The sequence below is a fragment of the Salmo salar genome, chromosome ssa08 (assembly GCF_905237065.1).
Source record: "Salmo salar chromosome ssa08, Ssal_v3.1, whole genome shotgun sequence".
Classification (NCBI taxonomy): domain Eukaryota; kingdom Metazoa; phylum Chordata; class Actinopteri; order Salmoniformes; family Salmonidae; genus Salmo; species Salmo salar.
In genome coordinates this window covers 7,011,204-7,033,675 of record NC_059449.1, presented here as the reverse complement: position 1 = coordinate 7,033,675, position 22,472 = coordinate 7,011,204, and the positions used below count along the sequence as shown (strand labels likewise).

Here is a 22,472-nt window from a genome sequence, read left to right as displayed (position 1 = left end):
TGGCAAGCATGACAAAGTTGGAATTGTAAAGATTGACAAAAAAATAAATTATGTAAAGTTGGTGGCTATAAGATTTCTCATAAAAGTTTTAATTCCTCCAATTTGAAGTATTATGACAATGATTGTTTTACATATTTACACATTTGTTGGAAATACAAGTTGCACTGATGTTGATATTACGTATGAGATAAGATGGTAACGAATGAGACATCACGCATTGGTTAAAATTACAAAGAAAAAAACATCTTCATCGATCTTAATTCTTGCTGACTATTCCCCTCTGAATTTGATCAAACCAGCCTACATGTACCTACATTCCTTTCAAATCTAAATTAGGTGTGATTAGCCTAATATCTAAAATACAACTTCAGTGAATGATGACACAGTTTTGTAATTTGTCCTTGAAGTGGGCTAAGTTTCTTCTACACAATTTCTGCTCCCTCAAGTCCATGAAGACAATTGAATGAATTAACATACATTAGTTGCAACCAGACTCCGACCTACTGCCCCATGACATTGATTGCCATTGATCATCCACGGATAGACCTATTCAGACCGTTTTGGTGCTATACTTGTGAAGCGCGTGAGAAAGCAGAAACTGTAGTGGAACTGCAGAACGTCACACACTTTGGACCAGAAGTGTCCAGTGAGATGTTGGAACGGTCGGTACCGGGCCAGGGTGTGATCCAACAGTTTCAGCAACACGAAACCACAGCAGGACAGTACCGCAAGACCCAGGTATCTCCGGGAGTTGTAGTCTCCATGGTTACGGTTTACCCCTACACCTTTGATGACCGCGAAGGCCACATGACACCCGAGGGCCACCTCGAACCCTTGGTCGTGCACCAGCGAAAGGCCATAGCTGAGAATGGAGAACAACTCGACCGTTAACGCGTACCGTGGCCGCCAACCGTGCTCTATAACCACACCGGAACCCACGCAAAGATGGGAAGACTGAACCACTGGTCCAAAACAGCTGGGGCGCGAAGGAGCGTTGCGAGGCGCACCCACTGCACAGGTGCGTAGGCAATGGCCATGAGTGCGAACATGTCTTTGATGTAATCTGCCCTCGTGTCTCTTTTACCGTCCGTCCGTTGAAGTAGCCAGTAAATGCCCATGAAAATGTATCCCAAATTGACCAAGGAATTGAATGGCATTGCCAGGTAAAAGGGTAGGTAGTCAACTGTCTTCTCGGCGTAGTGATCATAGTCCATGTCGACTAAAACGCTGTTGAATAGACCAGTGTTCGCCAAAGCGATACAAACACAAAAGGGCACTAAAACGTGTAACAATGCAGACTTCATTGTTATATCATATATTCCATCGCATTGGTGCAATAACTGTTTAAAAAAATAATGGAAAATGAAATGTTTTGACAGAGCAAGTTGCGAATCAAACTTTTTTTCTATTATTTTTCCGGGGTTGGAATCACATGATGGTGCCAATGATTAATACACTAGATGACTCATGGGTCACTGTTTTGAAAATAGGTGCCTCCATCTTGGCACTCCCCCACCGGTTTAAAACAATATAAAAGGACGTTTTGATATGCATTTATTAATGTCTACATTTGTTTTTGTCAAGTTTATTCTATTACAGACACCTGAATGTATACTTGTATATATTATTATCTAAACATAAAAGTAAAACATTTGAAAATATATAAAAACATTTTACTTAAAGTATTATTTTTGTTGTTGATTGAAGTAGCTATTTACTGTACATATAGGTAGGGGTAAAGTGACTAGGCAAACAGGATATATAATACAGTAGCAGCAACGTATGTGGTGAATGTGAAAGTGTGTGTGGCGTCAGTATGCATGTATGTGTTGGGGTGTCAGTGTAAGAGCCAACTTATGCTTGATCCGAAAATATGGTCGTAGACTTCATATGGAGGGTGTGACGCATTTGCGGAGCCTCTGAAGGCATGCAGAGGCCAAATTGAGCTTGAATTCTGTTACGGAGGGCTCCGTATATCTCCGCATTGACATGATTGGTTAACGGTAGCTGGGGGCGGGAGGTCCTATATAAACACAAACTCACTTCCTTGACAACTTCCTTCACAACAACGCTGCACTGTGCCGTGAAGCGCAAGTTGTATGAAACCGGATGCACCTGAGCTCCATTTCGAGTCTCATATCAAAGGGTGTGAATACTTATTTAAGTGTGATATTGCATTTATTTATTTTTATACATTTGCAAAGAATTCTACAAACCTTTTTGCTTTATCATCATGGGGTATTGTGTGTAGATTGCTGAGGGGAAGAAAAAAAAACGATTTAATCCATTTTAGGATAAGGCTGTAACGTAACAAAAATGTGGAAAAAGCGAAGGGGTCTGAATACTTACCGAATGCTCTGTATGCAGGAGCATACAATACATTTTTGGACTCACCATTGTTGTGCTGTGCTCATTTGAACAGGAAGGTGGCTCAACGGTCCTTGTGGCCAAATTTTGTCATCGGTCTGGCATTCTCAGGATTTATGGTGCTTTCAAGACAACTGGGAACTGGGGGGGAAAAAAATAAGTTTGATTCCATGATGTCAGTGATCATCAGGTCGGAGCTCCAGAAAGAGGCCAGAGTTCCCAACTTGGAATTCCGAGTTGGATGACCGTTCAAAACGTGTTTTCCAAGTCGGAGCTCGTCTAGTTGGCTTGAACTCACTGAAGTCTGAGATTTCCCAATTCAGAGTTTCCAGTTGTTTTGAAAGCGGCAGAAGTCATGTTGGATTGACAGCATGGCCAATGTATTCAACCTTTTCTGGCCCATGGTGTTGTGTGTGAATGTTCCTTCCAAACCCCTCTTTGTTGAATTTGCGATTTCTGACTTGTTATGTAATGTTTATATCCAATGGCCGATGAGCACCAATACGTTTTATCTATCATTTCTCTTCATATGACAAGGATTGAAAAGGATTTGCCAGTAGATTGTCGATGTGATTCATGATGATGACTGCTTGTCTAGCTTGCTTGCTACGATATTGAAAGTATGATGTTGACATGATCAGTCCAATCAAAGCCACGGTAGATATAATGGGATATAATGTAATTTTATCTGTGGCCAATGACCTTGAGCCTTCTTGGATGGGCACTTCTAATGTAACTCTATGGCAGCACCCAAGGAGGCTTGAACTGCCTAGCTCTCCCTGTAGATTCTGCGTTGTCGTAGTGTTCCCATGAGTGACAGAACACTGAGCAACTAGAGAAGATTACCAACGCCTACGCTGTAGTTTCAGCTGGCTGCCCCTCCACAACAGAAAGCACTGAGCTTGGCTGAAACACCTGCATTTTGGTGTTGCCTTACTCAAGAAAGCAAGAAAGAGACGGCGTTTGTATGCGGCTTTATTCACTCAAATGTTTTTACATTGTTTTCAAACTGATATGTGACAGGAATTAATGCCAAAATAACATGCAAAACAGTCAACAAATCGGTGGTGCTCAAAACTGCCCTGAATGGCGGGTCGCCACTGCTGGCACCACACTGCCAGGTCACTGACCTCTTCTCTTACAGGCTGTGTCATTGTCTTCTGTGATCAGGCCTACCACCGTTGTCTTGTCGGCAAACTTATCGATGGTGTTGGAGTCGTGCATTGCCACAGTCGTGGGTGAACAGGCAATACAGGAGTGGACTAAGCACGCACCTCTGAGTGGCCCCTGTGTTGAGGGTCAGCATGGCGGATGTGTTATCTACCCTCACCACCTGGGGTGGGCCCGTCAGGAAGTCCAGGATTTAGTTGCACAGAGCATCACCTTAGCTTAGTGATGCGCTTTGAGGCACTATGTTGTTGAATGCCGAGCTGTAGTCAATGGACTGCATTCTCACATAGGTGTTCCTTTTGTCCAGGAGGGAAAGGGCAGTGTCGAGTGCAATCGAGATTGCGTCATCTGTGGATCTGTTGGGGCGATATGTGAATTGGAGTATGTCTGGGATGATGGTGTTGATGTGAGCCTTGACCAACCTTTCAAAGCCTTTCATGGCTACAGATGTGAGTGCCAAGGGAAGCGCAGAATCGTCTAGAATGTCATTGTATGCTGTAGCGTAAAGATTTCCCTTCACTTGAACTAAGGGGCCTAGTCCGAACCATGACAAACAGCCCCAGACCATTATTCCTCCACCTACAAACTTTACAGTTGGCACTATGCATTGGGGCAGGTAGTGTTTCCCTGGCATCCGCCAAACCCAGATTCGGCCGTCAGACTGCCAAATGGTGTAGCATGATTCATCACTCCAGAGAACGCGTTTCCACTGCGCCAGAGTCCAATGGCAGCAAGCTTTACACCACTCCAGCTGACGCTTGAAATTGCGCATGGTGATCTTAGGCTTGTGTGCGGCTTCTTGGCCATGGAAACCCATTTCATGAAGCTCCCGACGAACAGTTATTGTGCTGACGTTGCTTCCAGAGCCAGTTTGGAACTCGGTAGTGAGTGTTGCAACTGAGGACAGACAATTTTTACGCGCTTCATCACTCGCTGTTCCCGTTCTGTGAGCTTGTGTGACTTACCACTTAGCAGCTGAGCCGTTGTTGCTCCTAGACGTTTCTACTTCACAATAATAGCACTTACAGTTGACCAGGGCAGCTCTAGCAAGGCAGAAATTTGCTGAACTGACTTGATTGAAAAGGTAACATCCTACAACCTGTGTGAAAGTCACTGAGCTCTTTAGTAAGGCCATTCTACTGCAAATGTTTGTCTATAGAGATTGCATGGCTGTCTGCTCGATTTTATACATTGGTCAGCAACGGGTGTGGCTAAAATAACCGAATGCACTAATTTGAAGGGGTTTCCACATAGTTTTGTGCATATATAGTGTACTATTTGGACAATGATGCAGCGGAGGAGAGTGAGATGGACCACTCCAGACCCATGTCTAAGGACATCCATGACTCTAAGTCCCCCATAAGGAACAAATCAAAGGACCTTCTTGATGTCTCCTGTGTTGAGGTGAGCCACACTGCAGGATTGTGGGTATTGCAGTCATTTTAGAGTGCTGTAATAGGCCTGAGTGTATCGAAACACTCACTGCAAATCTCTATCTCTCTCTGTCTCTCTGTCATTTGGAGTTCTGGACAGTTCTGCTCAGAAACATTGGATTCATCTGAACAAAAAGAGAAAGCACAGACTTCCGGGGCTAAAGAAGAGAAGTAAGATTAAATGGCTGGAAAACGGGATGAAGGAATCAGTGAAAACAGAAGGGTAGAAAGGAGTTGGACAAAAGCTGAGACCCTGAAATATAAAACAATTCTGCTGTTCTCTTTCTTTCCAGAAACCGAGACCTTCAAGAGAAGATGCACTGCAATCAAAGCCTCTCAAACCCTTTCCTCCTCCACACTCTCCCCCACATTACTCCCTTCTTCCTCCTCCCTCTCTTCCTCCTCTTCCTGCTTCTCCCACCTATGTCTTTTCGTCCTCTGTTTTCTACAACATCGCTCCATCCGCTGAAGAACAAGACCCTGTGACATCACCGACACAGGACAACCTCTCCGGAAAGTTCAGAGTTCATTTGACCCCGTAACCATTGGCAACATTTTCAAATACTGTACATTAACATGATGTGCCTCTGAAGTGTGTCTGAAATGGCACCCTACTCCCTAGTGCACTATAGGAATAGGATGTAATTTCAGACATAGCTTATTACTGAATGTACACTGAACAAAAATATAAACTCAGCATGTAAATGGTTGGTCCCATGTTTCATGAGCTGAAGTAAAAGATCACAGAAACTTTCCATACGCACAAACCGGCCTCACAACCGCATGCTGGAGCATTCATCTCCTCTTCAGGGATTAATCCCGGTTTCAACTGTACCGGGCAGATGGCAGGCAGCGTGTATGGCGCCGTGTGGGCGATCGGTTTGCTGATGTCAATGATGCGAACAGAGTTCCCCATGGTGGTGGTAGGGGCAAGCATAAGCTACACACAACAAACACAATTGCATTTTATCGATGGCAATTTGAATGCACAGAGATACATTGACAAGATCCTGAGGCCCATTGTCGTGCCATTCATCAGCTGCCATCACCTCATGTTTCAGCATGATAATACACAGCCCTACTCGCAAGGATCTGTACACAATTCCTGGAAGTTGAAAATGTCCCAGTTCTTCCTTTGCTTTATACTCACCAGACATGTCACCCGTTGAGCATGTTTGGGATGCTCTGAATCGACGTGTACGACAGTGTGTTCCAAATGTAATGCAGATGTAAGACGGTTACGGTATCTGTAAGGGTGAGAGGCACAGGGAGGAGGTGAGATTACATTTTATATTAGATAATGGACTATCTCGACAAAAAAGGAGAAGAGAGGATGATTTACTTTAAAATGCCATTGTGAAAATTGTATTTTTTTATTTGTAACGAGAGTCATAGAATAGACTTTATTCTCAGTCAATTTACCTGGTGAAACAGTGTAGTTATTCCATCATCGTCCCCTAGGTGGCGCTGCTGTCCCAGTGAATCTCCAGGAGGAGACTGCAGGGTATGACATGCCCAGAGCCTGTGACCTGAATACATTTGACGACTGTTACAGGCTGGGCACCTACTGCATCAAATACTAAAAGGCTTCTCTCAACTTCACTACCAATTTCGGTGCTTTATGAGAAAAAAACATACCATTTCACCTAGGAGCACATGTTCAATTTAATAAAAAAACATGTTTTCCCATCTCAAGAGGTTAATAAAATGTTTACTATAAGTGCCAAATGAAGTAACATGGTTGATGATTTCATCTTCAATCAGCCATAAATCCCCTTGTAGCATAGGGAATGGAGGCTTGTTGAATGCAAGAGGAAGGGCAAATGAATGCAAGCTCCACCAAAAAATAAATGATGAAAACATTTCTAGCCTGTCTCTCTGTGGGTAACAGGGTTGACGTGTTATGCTCGACCCACTCAGTTTTCCACCAGAAAACGACCAAAAGAAAGAGTAGAACCAGCTCACCTGCCCTTACACTATGATTGACTATTAGATGTTAAATATTTACTTAAAAAAAGAATAGTTTCAATATATTAAAACGGGAGTTTAGTTCACGTAACAGGGTTGACCTTAAAATTAGGGATTACATTTTTTTTAATCTTCAAATGAATCACTAATCGCAAATGAATCTTTAGAAATGACTTTGTCAAAGCAACTGGGACTTACATTTTTTTTTTTTTAACTAAGCAGCCAAGATTTAAACCAGTGACTGTAGTGACGCCTCTTGCACCGAGATGCAGTGCCTTAGACCACTGCGCCACTAGGGAGCCCACATTGATGGTGAAAACTTGGAAACATTTTGGGGTTAAGTGGGTTAAAATCTTCCTGGATGTCACAGAGGGTGCAAAGAGGGACCTGTCAAAATTCTGAATTTGGGCAGTTAGGAAGTCTTTATTCATATTAAAAATCTGATTTATTGAATTCTCCATGTGGTCTATATTAAAGTTCACTACATTGAATATAACAGGTTTTAAAAATTCAATATGGGTGCACAATTTCTACTTAACATATCAAAGGGATGCAAAAGGCACTAACATTCTATGAGAGGACAATGATCTTATAGTACAGTAGATAAGCTCCCAAAAAATACCATATTGTTTGATTTACTATGGAAGCGTGGAAATTGGCACACTTATATAATTTTTCACGCTGAACAAAATCTGATATAGGTCCATTTCAGCACCCCCTATAGGTAAATGGTGAAAAAGCATTCACCTGTATTGACGTTTTGGGTCATGGCTTCCCTTGTTGCCCCAAAATACCTTAAAATATTTGTATTTTATAACCTTTATGATCGCAACAATGATGAAAAACAGAAACCGCAGAAACCGCAGTAAAATGTTTATATTTCTACTTTCAATGTGGTGTATTAATTACAAAGTTACCTTTTACACGAAATTTTACACTAATGTATCCATCTCATCATTAAATGACAATTTACATGACGGTTTTGTTATCCATTCATCATGATGCATTACACCTCATGGCACAACAAGCTGCTTAATACTGATATAGAAATATACTTAATTTTTTCAAACATGCATTCCAGATGAAATCCTGCGATGGGTCATGTCTGGCTGCTCAACTATCTACCCGCTCGACCCCATCTCCTCCCTTCCCCAGACCATCTCTGGAGACCTTCTTCCATTCCTCAATTCTCTCATCAACTAATCCCTGACCACTGACTTCAAGATAGCCAGAGTCGCTCCCCTCCTCAAGAAACCAACACTCGACCCCTCTGACATCAAACTATAGACTGGTATCCCTTCTTTCTTTTCTTTCCAAAACACTTGAGCATGCTGTCTATGACCAACTCTCTCATTATCTCTCTCAGAACTATTTTCTTGACCCTAACCAGTCAGGCTTCAAGATGGGCCACTCACCCGAGATCGTTCTCCTCTGCTTCATGGAGGCTCTCCACACTGCCAAAGCTGACTATCTCTCCTTTGTTCTCATCCTCCTAGATCTATCTGCTGCCTTTGACACCGTGAACCATCGGACCCTCCTCTCCTGCTCTCACTACTGGTGTCCCCCAGGGCTCGGTTATAGGCCCTCTTCTCTCTATACACCAAGTCACTTGGCTCCGTCATATCCTCACGTGGTCTCTCCTATCATTGCTATGTTGACGACAGTCAATGACTTTTCTCTTTACCCTCTACTGACACCCAGGTGCTGACACGCATCTCTGCGTGCCTGGCAGACATCTCAGCTTGGATGTCGGCCCACCACTTCAAGCTCAACCTCGACAAGACAGAGCTGCTCTTCCTCCCAGGGAAGGCTTGCCCGCTACAAGACTTCTCCATCATGGTTGACAACTCCACTGTGTCCTCCTCCCAGAGTGCAAAGAACCTTGGCGTGACCCTGGACAACACCCTGTCGTTCTCTGCAAACAAAGCAGTGACTCGCTCCTGCAGGTTCATGCTCTACAACATTCATAGAGTGCGACCTTACCTCACACAGGAAGCGGGGCAGGTCCTAATCCAGACATCTCCTCTCTCAACTACAAAAACTTGCTGTTGGCTGGGCTCCCCACTTGTGCTATTAAATTCCTGCAACTGTTGCAGAACACAGCAGCCTGATTGGTGTTCATCCATTCCAAGTTCTCCCATGTCGCTCCGCTCCTCCATACACTCCACTGGCTTCCAGTCGAAGCTCGCATCCACTACAAGACCTTGGTGCTTGCCAACAGAGCAGCAAGGGGAACTGTCCCTCCCTACCTCCAGCCTATGCTCAAACCCTACACCCCAACCCGAGCTCTGACACCTCTGGTCTCCTGGCCCTCCCACCTCTAAGGGAGGTCAGCTCCCACTCAGCCCAGTCAAAGCTCTTGTCTGTCCTGGCACCCCAATTGTGGAACAAGCTTGCCCCTGCCCATCTCTCCCCAAAAACGTCTGAGACCCTACCTCTTCAAAGAGTATCTTAAATAATCCCACAGCACCACCCACCCCTTGCCTTTTATCGAATTGACACTCGGAAGTGACTTTTTTTTTCGTACTAGCATTGCTAGCGCTTTTCCTACTAACTATTTTATTTAGGAAAATGTACTTACTATGACTGAGATAATGTGGTTGTCCCACCTAACTATCTTAAGATAAATGTACTAACTGTAAGCTGCTCTGGATAACAGTGTCCGCTAAATGACTAAAATGTAAATGTTATTCAACATTGTGTAAAATAATCATAAGGTAAAACATTTTTGAATTACCCACAGTCCTCGAAAAATGGAGCCACTTGGCAAGTTGTTGCAAGAACTTAAATTATGTTTAGAGAAATATGATAATACATTTTGAGCAACATATTAAATAGGATTTATTCTGAAATGTTGTGGTAAAATGTAATTAACAAATCACTGAAACTACTTGCCTTCATTTTGATTAAGTATATGTTTATTACCTTTTTTGTCAATTTCAATTAACTTTTTTTACACTGGCGAATAACAGTAACAGTTTTGTTCTTTGTCCTAGAAGTGGGCTAGGACTATAAATCAGCATTAGTGGGAAATCAGGTGTGGTGGGACATTTGTGATTGATGGTACTGTACTATGATAATGTATACTACAAAGTAATTTCAGTGTGTACAGAATATTAAAATAAATGGTAAGTGTGTGGTATGGTGCAATATTCAACCCAAGGTTCAGCTGTTGGAACAATATTGTGGCTTGATTGTAGAGGCTGGCTTTGAGACAAGTGGTCTGAATGTTGATGTTGACCTTCACTGCAGCAGATCCCTCTCTCCTGTGCGCCACCACCTCCTGCCTTCACAATCGGAGGCCCCTTTCAGATAACGGGTGACCTGAATCTGGACCCTCATCCGTGGCAAGGTAGCATCTGCCACACTGTCGACTTCAGGTCCTTGGCATTACAGCCAGAAACCTAAGCTACAAAATGCAAGAGAAGTATTAGAAATGACTTACTATGTTAACATATTTCCCTCCCCCACCCCCTATATTTTTTATATATACATTCATTGTGACAGTCTATAAAAACATTAACGTTTTTAACAGTTATGTTCTTACCTTCATGTCTGCGGCCCAAACTTGGCACCGTTGGCCTGTAGTGTCTCTCTCCTGGCCCTGATTGAAACAATAACGCCACATTGAAATGAATACCCTAATTGAATGAAACCAGAGTAGCAACATGAATAAAAGGGGCTTCAACATGAATAAAATGGGCTTTTTTCTCCTCTGAATGTGCATATAAAGTTAGTCAATGTTGTTAGCTATCTAGCTAACTAACATTAACAAACCATCTAAGGTTAGCAAGATGGCTAGCTACGTAAATCGGCTAGCAAGGACACAGTCAGATAGCAAACTAGCCAACTTAACAGCATTTACCCCATAGTTTAGCTAGCTAGCAACTGCTAAGTTCATGTTTCTAGCTAGCTAAGTAGCTAACATTAGTAAGCCATCTAACTTTAGCAAGCTAGCCAAGTAACGTTAACTAGCTAGGCTAGCTATCTATCTTGCATTATTGTCGTTTTTTATGTTAATGCTTTACACAAGTAAAACTACACACAAATGAAGGAAAGCCGTAACTTTCCTTACTTGGGAAAAAAAACTTTGCATTCCAATCTGGTGTATGAAAAGATGAGAACATTTTTTTTTAACATTTCAAATTAAGTCTATTGTCTCCAACGAACAATCCACTCTCTCCATGCATGATTCAAAATCCATGCTAGCGAATTGGTGATCAATCTATCTACAGTCCCTTCAGAAAGTATTCACACCTCTTGACTTTTTCCACATTTTGTTGTGTTACAGCCTCCCTTTGAGCATGGTGAAGGTTTTCATTACACTTTGGATGGTGTGTCAATACACACAGTCACTACAAAGATACTGGCGTCCTTCCTAACTCAGGACTGGGGAAGGTGGGAAGCTCCTTGGCGTACACATCACTAACAAACTGAAATGGTCCACTCACACAGAGAGACTGAAGAAATTTGGCTTGGCACCTAAAACCCTCACAAACTTTTACAGATGCACAATTGAGAGCATCCTGTCGGGCTCTATCACCACCTGGTATGGCAACTGCACCGCCCGCCCGCAACCGCAGGGCTCTCCAGAGAGTGGTGCGGTCTGCCCAACGCATCACCGGGGGCAAACTACTTGCCCTCCAGGACACCTACAGCACCCAATATCACAGGAAGGCCAAAAAGATCATCAAGAACAACAACCACCCGAGGCACTGCCTGTTCGCACAGCAATCATCCAGAAGGTGAGGTCAATACAGGTGCATCAAAGCTGACTGTTAAATAGACATTACTAGCACATTAAGCACATTAGAGCTGCTGCCCTATATGCATAGACTTGAAATCACTGGCCACTTTAATAAATGGAACACTACTCACTTTAATAATGTTTACATATTTTTGCAGTACTCATTTCATATGTATATACTGTATTCTATTCTATTCTACTCTATCTTGGTCTATGTTGCTCTATTCTTAATTCCATTCCTTACTTAGATTTGTGTGTATTGGGTATATGTTGTGAAGTTGTTAGATATTACTTGTTAGATATTACTTGTCGGAGCTAGAAAAACAAGCATTACACTACACCCACAATAACATCTGCTAAACATGTGTATGTGACCAATAACATTTGATTTGATTTGAGTTGCTGGAGAGGAAGTAAACTTCTCAAGGATTTTACCATGAGGCCAATGGTGACTTTAAAACTGTTACAGAGTTTAATGGCTGTGATAGGAGAAAACTGATCAACAACATTGTAGTTACTCCACAAAGTTAACCTAATTGACAGAGTGAAAAGAAGTAAGCCTGTACAGAATACAAATATTCCAAAACATGCATCCTATTTGCACAGCCTGGTCTCACAGACTAGACGTAACACAGTAAAGGTCAATCCAGGACACTCAAATGAGTATGATATGAAACGTTTGGTATGGTTACATCAGACAGATGGCTACTTAAGGCAACAACCAAAGTAGGGTGGTTGGTCTGGGTGGGTGTATAATGCGAACATTAAGGACTGGGGAGTTTTTCAGGATAAAAAAGAAACGGAGTGGAGCTATGCACAGGCAGAATCCTAGAGGAAAACCCGTCTGCTTTCCACCAGACACTGGGGGAGGAAATCACCTTTCAGCAGGACACTAACCTAAAACACAAGGCCAAATCTACACAGCGTTGCTTACCAAGAAGACATTGAATGTTCCTGAGTGGCCGAATTTTGAAAATAATAATGGGCAAATATTGCACAATCCAGGTGTGGAAATCCCTTAGAGACTTACCCAGAAAGACTCCAAAAGACTCCAGATGCCAAAAGTGCTTCTACAAAGTATTGACTCAGGGGTGTGAATACTTATGTAAATGAGATACTTCTGTATTTTATTTATTTTCAATACATTTGCAAACATTTCTGAAAACATTTCTCAGATACATATGGGGTATTGTGTGTAGATGGGTGAGAAAAAACATATATTTCCACATTTTGAATTCAGGCTCTAACACAACAAAATGTGTAATAAGTCAAGGGGTATGAATACTTTCTGAAGGCACTGTATATCGAATGTGTGCAGCTAGTGTATTATTGATCAGTATTTCAAAACGTTAGGTGTGTTACTAATGCCTCCTAGTAGGAGGGAGGTGCAGGAATCAGGAGCAGGAGAGCAAGGAAGTTCCAGTGGCACAAACATTTATTATTGTAGTCCTGACTCAAATACACACAGGGAAACTAATTACACACGGAGGGGAAACCTTGACTCCTAAACAAAATCTCGAAAACGGTAAACACTACCGAATAAAACGAAAGCCCCGTGGTGCAGACACGCACCCCTAACGTAGAAAACATACAAACAATCCCGCACAAAGACTAGCGGGCAGCGGGGTGTAAATAAACCCACCGAAATCAACTAAATGAACACAGGTGTGAAAAAACAGACAGACACAAACGAAAAGGAAAAATGGATCGGTGGCAGCTAGTAGGCCGGCGACGACGACCACCGAGCACCGCCCGAACAGGGAGAGGAGCCACCTTCGGTGGAAGTCGTGACAGGGTGGTGATAAATACAGACAATTAAACTGTTCTTTACCTCCAAAAGCCTGTGGCGTTTTCATTCTAAAAGCTACTGGCTTCTTCTTTGTGTGGCATATTGCTGCCTTTCACAGTTTAGAAAGTGCATTGCACATTTTGTTCACAATAAAGGGAAAATGGAAATGGGGAAAATATAAATTGCATCAACATCCAACCCTAGATCTATACCTCTATCCCCAACAAACCCACAACCCCATCCCACTACTTTGGCCCGGACAGATCCTATACTAGGCCATCAGCCTGAGAGGCTGGAACCCCTTTTCTCAACCCCCCCCTGCAGTTCTGCACTAAAATCTCTTGCCACCCAACAACGTCTCTGTTGCTACTACCAATTCAATGTTCTGGGATTTCCTTTCCGACTGTGCAATACAATTAATGACCATCGTAATCAATGCCAAGAAGTCAGCCTTACTAAAGGACAAACTGTTCGGGTAACTCTGTACTGTCCTACTGACAGTGATCCTCTCAGGCTCCCTCACCCTTAGCCCACCATCCTCTACTTTCCTCACAGCCTCAGAGCTACTGGCTACTACCAAGTATCAAAGACAGTTTTGAAAACTTGATGGAGGATGGCAAAAAAACGACTTCCTATTGAAGGCTTTTCAGCTTCTTCTGTGGGGTTTACACGGTGCCGCCACCTACTGTACGTAGTGACCTACACTTTTCTTCCAGTGGGTGAGGCGGTTCAGCGACTGGCATTTATTGATAGAAGGGAACCGTTCGGATTGCCTCAAAAATATTGTATATTAAATCAATGGCAAACATGTAGGCTATTTTGGGGTATATCCTGAGTACAGAGGACAGCTATAATCACATCTTGAACGGCAAACTCCGCTCACTTGCTGGCTGTAGGAATTTATAGGCTAAAGCCGGCCCTGGTTGGCCTACTTGTTGAAGGAGTAGGCAAGTAGTCAAAGTGTGTGTGTGTGTGTGTGTGTGTGTGTGTGTGTGTGTGTGTGTGTGTGTGTGTGTGTGTGTGTGTGTGTGTGTGTGTGTGTGTGTGTGTGCATCCGTGCACTCCTGTGCACAACATCTGATGCCGAATCTACCTTACACAGTTTAGTCACAGAAGCCAATGGAAACTGGCATCTCAAAATGTTCAAGGAAAAAGGTGGATCATTTAATGTTTGGAAACTGTGTGTTTAATATAGCATGCCATGCAATGTTAAACTTTGAGTCACTGACACTGTGCGCGGAATGGGAAAGAACTGGTTTTGGCAGATTCGATGAAGAAATTATTAAAAACACACACACACATGCACGAGCACACAGAGCCAGAGGGAAACGACAGGAGGGAAGAGTGAGGCTGCACATGTTAGAGTTGTGTTTGTTAGGAACACACATGGGAAAAAGAGAGAGAGGGACTGAAGGAAAGCAGCTGAGTTTAAAGGAGAGCTTTTAATGAAAGAGGGAGAAGAGGATGAAGGGAAGGAAACACAGACGAAGAGAACAGAACAGCGGTAAGAGAAATATACAGACAGATTTTTCCAGAAATCCTGGTGGGAGGTCTCGGGATTCCCTGTGTATTCCCTTCTGATTCCGGGAATATTCTAACCGGAATTTCCAGAGAACCTGGGAATTTGGGGAAATGTACCGACATTTTTCAACCTTAAGTCTAATACATAGATCTCTAAAGAACTGTGAAGAAGCAGTGATTGAAATGCATTAACATTACACTGAGGGAGAGGGCGTAGTAATGTTAACAGCTTGTTGTACAGCTTCTGTAGGGGCATATTGGACGTCATGAGTGAATCCGAGCTGTGAATAGCCTCAGTTGACAAAACTAAGTCAAGATTTCTGTAAAATTATGCCATCAATGACTTGTGCTGACTTTGACACACACTGGTCACAGACAGGCAGACAGACAGGTCGAGAGACAGACAGGCAGACAGACACTGAGTGTATTATTACTGTAGAAATGTGGTTATGAAACAACACTCTGTATGCATCTAAAATGACACCGTATTCCTTATGTAGTGCACTACTTTTGACCAGAGCCCTATGGGCACTATATTTGGAATGGGCCCTGGTCAATAGTAGTGCACAATAAAGGGAATAGAGTGCCATTTGGGCCACACATGATAAAAATGTCTCTGTATTCCTCTCTTTCTAGATGTCTGAGGCGGACAGTCACTCTGGAAGTATGTCTCTGATCCAGTCCATGCTGCGCAGACTGAGCACTGCAGAAGACACTGATCAACCTCCTAACACACACCGTAACACACACTGTAACACACACCGTAACACACACCAACACCTCAGGACCTCAGTGGAAACAGACAGGGGATTCTATGTGACCCCTCAGGACCACAATAATGCAGAGCTCATATTCAAAGGAAAGCTTGTTGCAGTGATTGAGGATGATGATGGTGATTGTGTTGATAATGATAATGATCCCCAATTGGAAGTTTTGACTGAAAGGGACAACGGTCTGGAATCATCAGACAGGGATTCAGAAAGAGAAGAATGGAATTTTGGTATTCCATTTTTGGATGCAGGATTGGAAAAACTGGGCAACGAGGAGGAAGAGGAAATCAGCGAAAGCCCTGCTGTGATTCCCAGAAGGGAGGGAAGGCAGTTGCTACCCTGTCCCCCTGGCCTGGACGCCAGACCCCCACTTCCCCCCCTTCCCCCCAAGAGGAGGGCTAAACCACCGCTACACCCTACAGGGCCACCACCGCCGCCCCCTCCACCAGCCCTCGACCCTAGCCAGAGTGCTCCTGTGTGGGGGAGAGTGGTAGGCGAGGGCCCAGGCTGTGAGCTGAGGCCTACAGGGCATGGGAGAGGGCCTGGAGGCCAGGAGGAGGATATGCTATCATCCTCAGCAGATAGGCTGTCAATATACTCAGCTGTCACCCTTAAGTCAGAACGCCGATTCTCACAGCCCATTCTGGATTTTACTCTGAGCTCTACAGCACAGAGGGGTGGGGGCGTGCAGCAGTTGGAGACGACTGTGTCCGTGGCAACACAGGACCCTTCCCACTTGAGGGGGAAGGATATAGGGCGCCCCCCTAAAGCCTCTGAGCCGGTGGGGATGGGGGTAATGGGGATACCCAAACCATTGGAATTCACCTCACCCAAGCCACTTATGCCAAAACCTCCACGCAGAAACAGATCTCTGCCCCAGGTACCTGAAGGGAGAGCCCAGGACAGCCCAGATGGAAGTGCCTCTTCTGGCTCTGAAATGAGAGACATCCCCCCTGGCCTCCAGTCTATATCTCCAGAGACAGAGGGAGTTAGAGAACCATCAGAGCCTAGCAAACACATCGCAGATGGGAGCGAGAGCTCCAGAACCCCTGCAGAGATTCGGTGTAACACGGAGGAGGGAGGTTTGTTAGAAGGGGGGAGGAAATTTAGAAGGCACACAGGAAGTTGTGGTTCAGGACACTGCAACATGGGGTGGTGGGGGTATGCTTGGGTCGAAACGCCCGAATATGAAGAAAATGAAGGGAGGAAAGCTGAGGAAATTTACCAAGAAGATGATGAGCAGATGGAAGGAGAGTCGAGAGGAGAAGAGAGGAAATGGAGAGATTCAGGAGGACGACGGAGGAAAAGAGGTGGAGAGCGAAATGCCGTTAGTGAGTCTTTCTTGCTCATTAATGCGACGAAATTACATTCGTATTCTTTCTTTTACACCAATGAACTATCTAACATTAAATAATGAGACAATTATTGCATCATTTTCCTCTTACAGTTATGTTAGAACAGGTGAACCTCAATCAAGATCAACATCCAGTTGAACTATTTAACATTGATTAAGAATGAAGTCGCCCTCTTCTTTTAGGGTGATGATCATGGTGTGATCTTTTTGACAGGTGAACCTCCATCGACATGCATACTAAAATGTCCGTCATAGAGGAAGAGGAGGAGAAAGAGGAGGAGAAGAGGAGTGATGAGGCTACACAGGAGTCACTAACGATGGAGCAGCCCAGCCAAGCTGAGACGGAGAGGAAGCCTGTGGGACACCATGCATGTTTTCAGAGGTGAGAGACAGAATGAGAGGGAGTAAGATGAGGAGAAAGAGAGAGAGAGACACGTTTTCAGAGGTGAGAGACAGAATGAGAGGGAGTAAGATGAGGAGAGAGAGAGAGAGAGAGAGAGAGATACGTTTTCAGAGGTGAGAGACAGAATGAGAGGGAGTAAGATGAGGAGAAACACACACACACACATTCTGTGCTCCGAGCTGTTAGGTCAGTTATGTGGCATTTTTGCAATATCGTTATTTCCCCCCAATCGCTTTGGTGCTATTTTCACAAGTATGTGGTGAATTTTCCCACACAACGACATAGGTGACTCATTCACCTTGACAGGCCTGCTCAATCTCATGGAGTAACTCAATGAGATGTGCAGCATTGTAAACCAGTGTGAAACCCCCCCTGCAAAAAGAACAAAAACAACAACATTATTTTCGATCCGTTCTTACTGTGTGGGTGATGCATCGGTTGCATACAGTACATCTCTGTTCTTGTCAATATCAGATTTGTTTTTAAACTTACCGTAGAGTCAAATCACAATAGCCATCATCATAATTGTACATTACAGTATACATCCCTTTCCATGACATAGACTGAGCGGGTGAAAGCTATGATCCCTTATTGATGGCACTTGTTAAATCCATTTCAATCAGTTTAGATGAAGGAGAGACCGGTTAAAGAAGGATTTTCATGAGACATGGATAGTGTATGTGTGCCATTCAGAGGGTGAATGGGCAAGACAAAATATTTAAGTGCCCTTGAACGGGTTATGGTAGTAGGTGCCAGGCGCACCACTTTGAGTGTGTCAAGAACTGCAACGCTGCTGGGTTTTTTGACACTCAACAGTTTTCCGTGTGTATCAAGAATGGTCCACCACCCAAAGGACATCCTGCCAACTTGACACAACTGTGGGAAGCATTGGAGTCAACATCCCTGTGGAACACTTTCGACACCTTGTAGAGTCCATGCCCTGACGAATTGAGGCTGTTCTGAGGACAAAAGGGGGTGCAACTCAATATTAGAAAGGTGTTCCTAATGTTTTGTACACTCAGTGTATATCATACGTTATATGTTTATACTTTACAAATATACGTTTTTATTCTGTAGTTATAAAAATGAGAATATAGGTTTACCAAATGGTTAAGTGATTATCAATTAAGAGCAGTTGGATTAAGTACCAGAACAATGTATTTGAACAAATGAGAACAGAATCATATCATAAGTAATGTGAACAATGCATTGTGAAAGGCTATTACTTTATATGAACATGTATTACAATGTCAAACATGCATTTCTAGATTAAACACTGATTAAGTGTGGTGAAAAAGTGACTGTGTGAGTTTGTGTGTTGTACTTTGTCAATTGAAAATGTAATTAAAGTTTTGAAACAACTACCTTTTAGATGATATCTTTTGAGTTTTGTACTATCTAGAGTTGTGAAAATGTACCACATACTTGTGAAAATTATTATTATATATATTTGTTTAAAGAAATGTGACTACTGGTTTCATCAACCCATGACAGACGACATAATATATATTTTGTTTCCCAAATGGCACCCTATTCCCTATATAGTGCACTAATTGGTTAAATGTAGTGGTCAAATGATGTGCACTTTATAGGGAATATGGTGTATAGTTTTATCAGAGCACTGTTCAAATGTAGTGCACTATATAGGGAATAGGGTGCCATTTTGTGACAAAACCATTAACTTCAATGTTTTTTCCCCTCTATTTTTCAGCTCCTTCAGCTCTTTCAAGTTCAACTTCAGTCCCATCAGCTTGGTGGACGAGATTCTAACAGGAGAGGAGTGGTCACCATTCCTGTCCATCAAGGACAGTCCCGCCCCCTCACCGTCCGTTTACCAATCAGAGGCTGCTAGCCAACACGGTTATGAGGAAGGCGACCAATTAAAGACTGGACCAGAGTCCCAGCGACGTTCAACGTAACCACGAGGACATAGGCCTTTCTTTATACGAGGCCGTTAGCTTCAGCCAATCAAGTCCGAATGAGATCATGGACAACCAATCGGACAACAGACAACAGGAAGTAGACAACAACAATGACACAGGAGCTGATGCCATTGCTGTCATCAAACCGAAGATACTATTGGACAATGATGCAGCGGAGGAGAGTGAGTTGGACCACTCCAGACCCATGTCTAAGGACATCCATGACTCTGTTGAATTGTGCAAGTCCCCCATAAGGACCCAATCAAAGGACCTTCTTGACTTCCTCTGTGTTGAGGTGAGCCACACTGCAGGATTGTGGGTATTGTAGTCATTTAAAGTGCTATTGTAGGACTATGTCTATAGAACAGGGCTCTCCAACCCTGTTCCTGGAGAGCTACCCCCCCCCCGTGGGTTTTTGCTCCAACCCCAGTTGCTACTAACCTGATTCATCTTATAAGCCAACTAATTATTACAATCAGGTGCTCTGGATTAGGGTTGAACACCTATGGGACAGTAGCTCTGCAGGAACAGGGTTGGAGAGCCCTGGTATATAAACACTCACTGCAAAATCTTGTTCTTATTCTCTCTCTCTCTCTCGCTCTCTCTCTCTCTCTCTCTCTCTCTCTCTCTCTCTCTCACACACCCTCTCTTTCTCAGTCACTTGGAGTTCTGGACAGTTCTGCTCAGAAACATAACATTTGTCTGAGCAAAAAGAGAAAGCACAGACTTCCGGGGCTAAAGAAGACAAGTAAGAGTGAATGGCTGGAAAACTAGATGAAATAATCAGTAAAAATATACGGGTAGAAAGGAGTTGGACAAAAGCTGAGACACTGAAATATTCATTTTTTCTGCTGTTCTCTCTCTTTTCAGAAACAGAGACCTTCAAGATAAGATGCACTGCAATCAAAGCCCCTGAAATAAAATTCCTCAAACCCTCTCCTCCTTCCACACTCTCCCCCACATTACTCCCTTCTTCCTCCTCCCTCTCTTCCTCCTCTTCCTGCTCCTCTCCCTCCTATGTCTTTCCGTCCTCTGTTTTCTACAACATCCCTCCGTCCGCTGAAAAACAGGACCCTGTGACATCACCGACACAGGACATCCTCTCTGGAAAGTTCAGAGTTCATTTGACCCCGTAACCATTGGCAACATTTTCAAAGACTGCATATTAACATGATGTGTCTCTGAAGTGTGTCTGAAATGGCACCCTACTCCCTAGTGCACTATAGGAATAGGATGTCATTTCAGACAGACTGTAGCTTATTACTGAATGTAATAATGTATATTAGCATCACTAACCTGGTTTCCATCCAACCTTGTTATGTGAGTAAAGTACATGTCGGATTAAACATGTCAGGACAGGCCTGATGGAAACAACACATTTGGCTGTAAACTTTCCAAATGTCGACAAAACAAAATACGCCAGGCAAGGTGGGATCTTTCTGTGTCGGTAAAATGAATTATGCGAGAAATGGCGGTGGAAACACCTTTATGCGCAGATATTGATATAATAACCATCATATCGAAGTCAACTTGGATTCAGGTGATATGGTGTGTGGTCCTCCCACTACGACTCGGGAAAGGCTACAGTTTATTAGGCTAGAGGTGAAATAAGTTATGATGAACTTTACAGGGTGGTGAAAGATGAGACTGATCTCTCTCTCTCTCTCTCTCTCTCTCTCTCTCTCTCTCTCTCTCTCTCTCTCTCTCTCTCTCTCTCTCTCTCTCTCTCTCTCTCTCTCTCTCTCTCACCACTGAAAGCAGCAGAAAGCCAGGTTCAAGTCCCAAGCCGCCTCTGTCCAATCAGTCCTGAGAGACAAAACCAAGAGGACGCTTAAACAGTGAAGAGAACTAGGTCTTGGTGATCCAATAGTAACCCATAGCTTCTTCTCCATAGCCCCTACCTCCATGCCCTAGCCACTACCTCTTTAGTGTTTACAGTTTTAGGTGAGTAAGCGATAACACCGCAGCTGCACACAGTAATGAAATATGTATGCCTATCTTTGATCAAAGTATTATCTTGCTATATTGAGTGTGTTACCAACACTTTTAGTCACTAATACATTTTCTCTAACATCAGTGAGATTCTGTAAGATCTGAATAAATGTTATTTTTTTTGTATCCCCCCCAATTTCATGGTATCCAATTGGTAGTTACAGTGTTGTCTCATCGCAGCAACTCCCATATGGACTCGGGAGAGGCGAAGGTCAAGAGCCGTGCGTCCTCCGAAACACAACCCCAACCAAATCAAGCCGCACTGCTTCTTGACACAATGCCCACTTAACCCGGTGTGTTTCCTCTGCACCAATATATCGGAGGAAACACTGTACACTTGGCTACCGTGTCAGCGTGCACTGGGCCCGGGCCGCCACAGCAGTCGCTAGTGCGTGATGGGACAAGGACATCCCTGCCGGCCAAACCCTCCCCTAACCCAGACGACGCTGGGTCAATCCATGGGTCTTCCGGTCGCGGCGACAGAGCTTGGACTCGAACCCAGAATCTCTAGTGGCACAGCTAGCACTGCGATGCAGTGCCTAAGACCACGGAGCAGTGCTAGCAAATAAGCATTTCACTGTACTTGTGCATATGACAATAAATCATGAAACTTGCTGGTGTCACCACACCACAACAGAGTGTTAACAGGAAGTCTGCATCTCAAATGGCACCGTAGTCCCTATATAGAGCTCTACTTTGGACCAGAACCCACAAGAATAGTGCCATTTGGGACACAGAAGGAGAGGGGTGGGGAGGGTATTTTGAGGACACAAAACATTTATGAAAACTGTATACAAAAAAAATCTGCCACCCCAAAAATACACTATAGAACAAGAACACACAAACAATTAATCAATGTATCCATCCATCCATCAGTTTATCAAACAATTTATTGGAACTAGATCATGATGATAATGATAATGCAGAAGTAAGACATTATGGTATCTGTAAGGACGGGGTGAGAATTACAGGGAGGAGGTGAGAATACATTTGCTATAAAAGAGGGGAGTACCAAATGTGTGAGAGAGAGGAAGTA

General features: G+C 43.6%; 1 protein-coding gene across 1 annotated transcript; it reads right to left on the bottom strand.

The window, feature by feature from the left end:
* Positions 1-26: 26 nt before the first annotated feature.
* On the bottom strand, positions 27-1,434 carry LOC106609901 (transmembrane protein 187). The gene is given in 2 exon segments (XM_014208949.2): positions 27-923; positions 926-1,434. Coding segments are annotated over 2 exon segments (756 nt in total). The 5' UTR covers positions 1,305-1,434; the 3' UTR covers positions 27-546.
* Between the last annotated feature and the right edge of the window lie 21,038 nt (positions 1,435-22,472).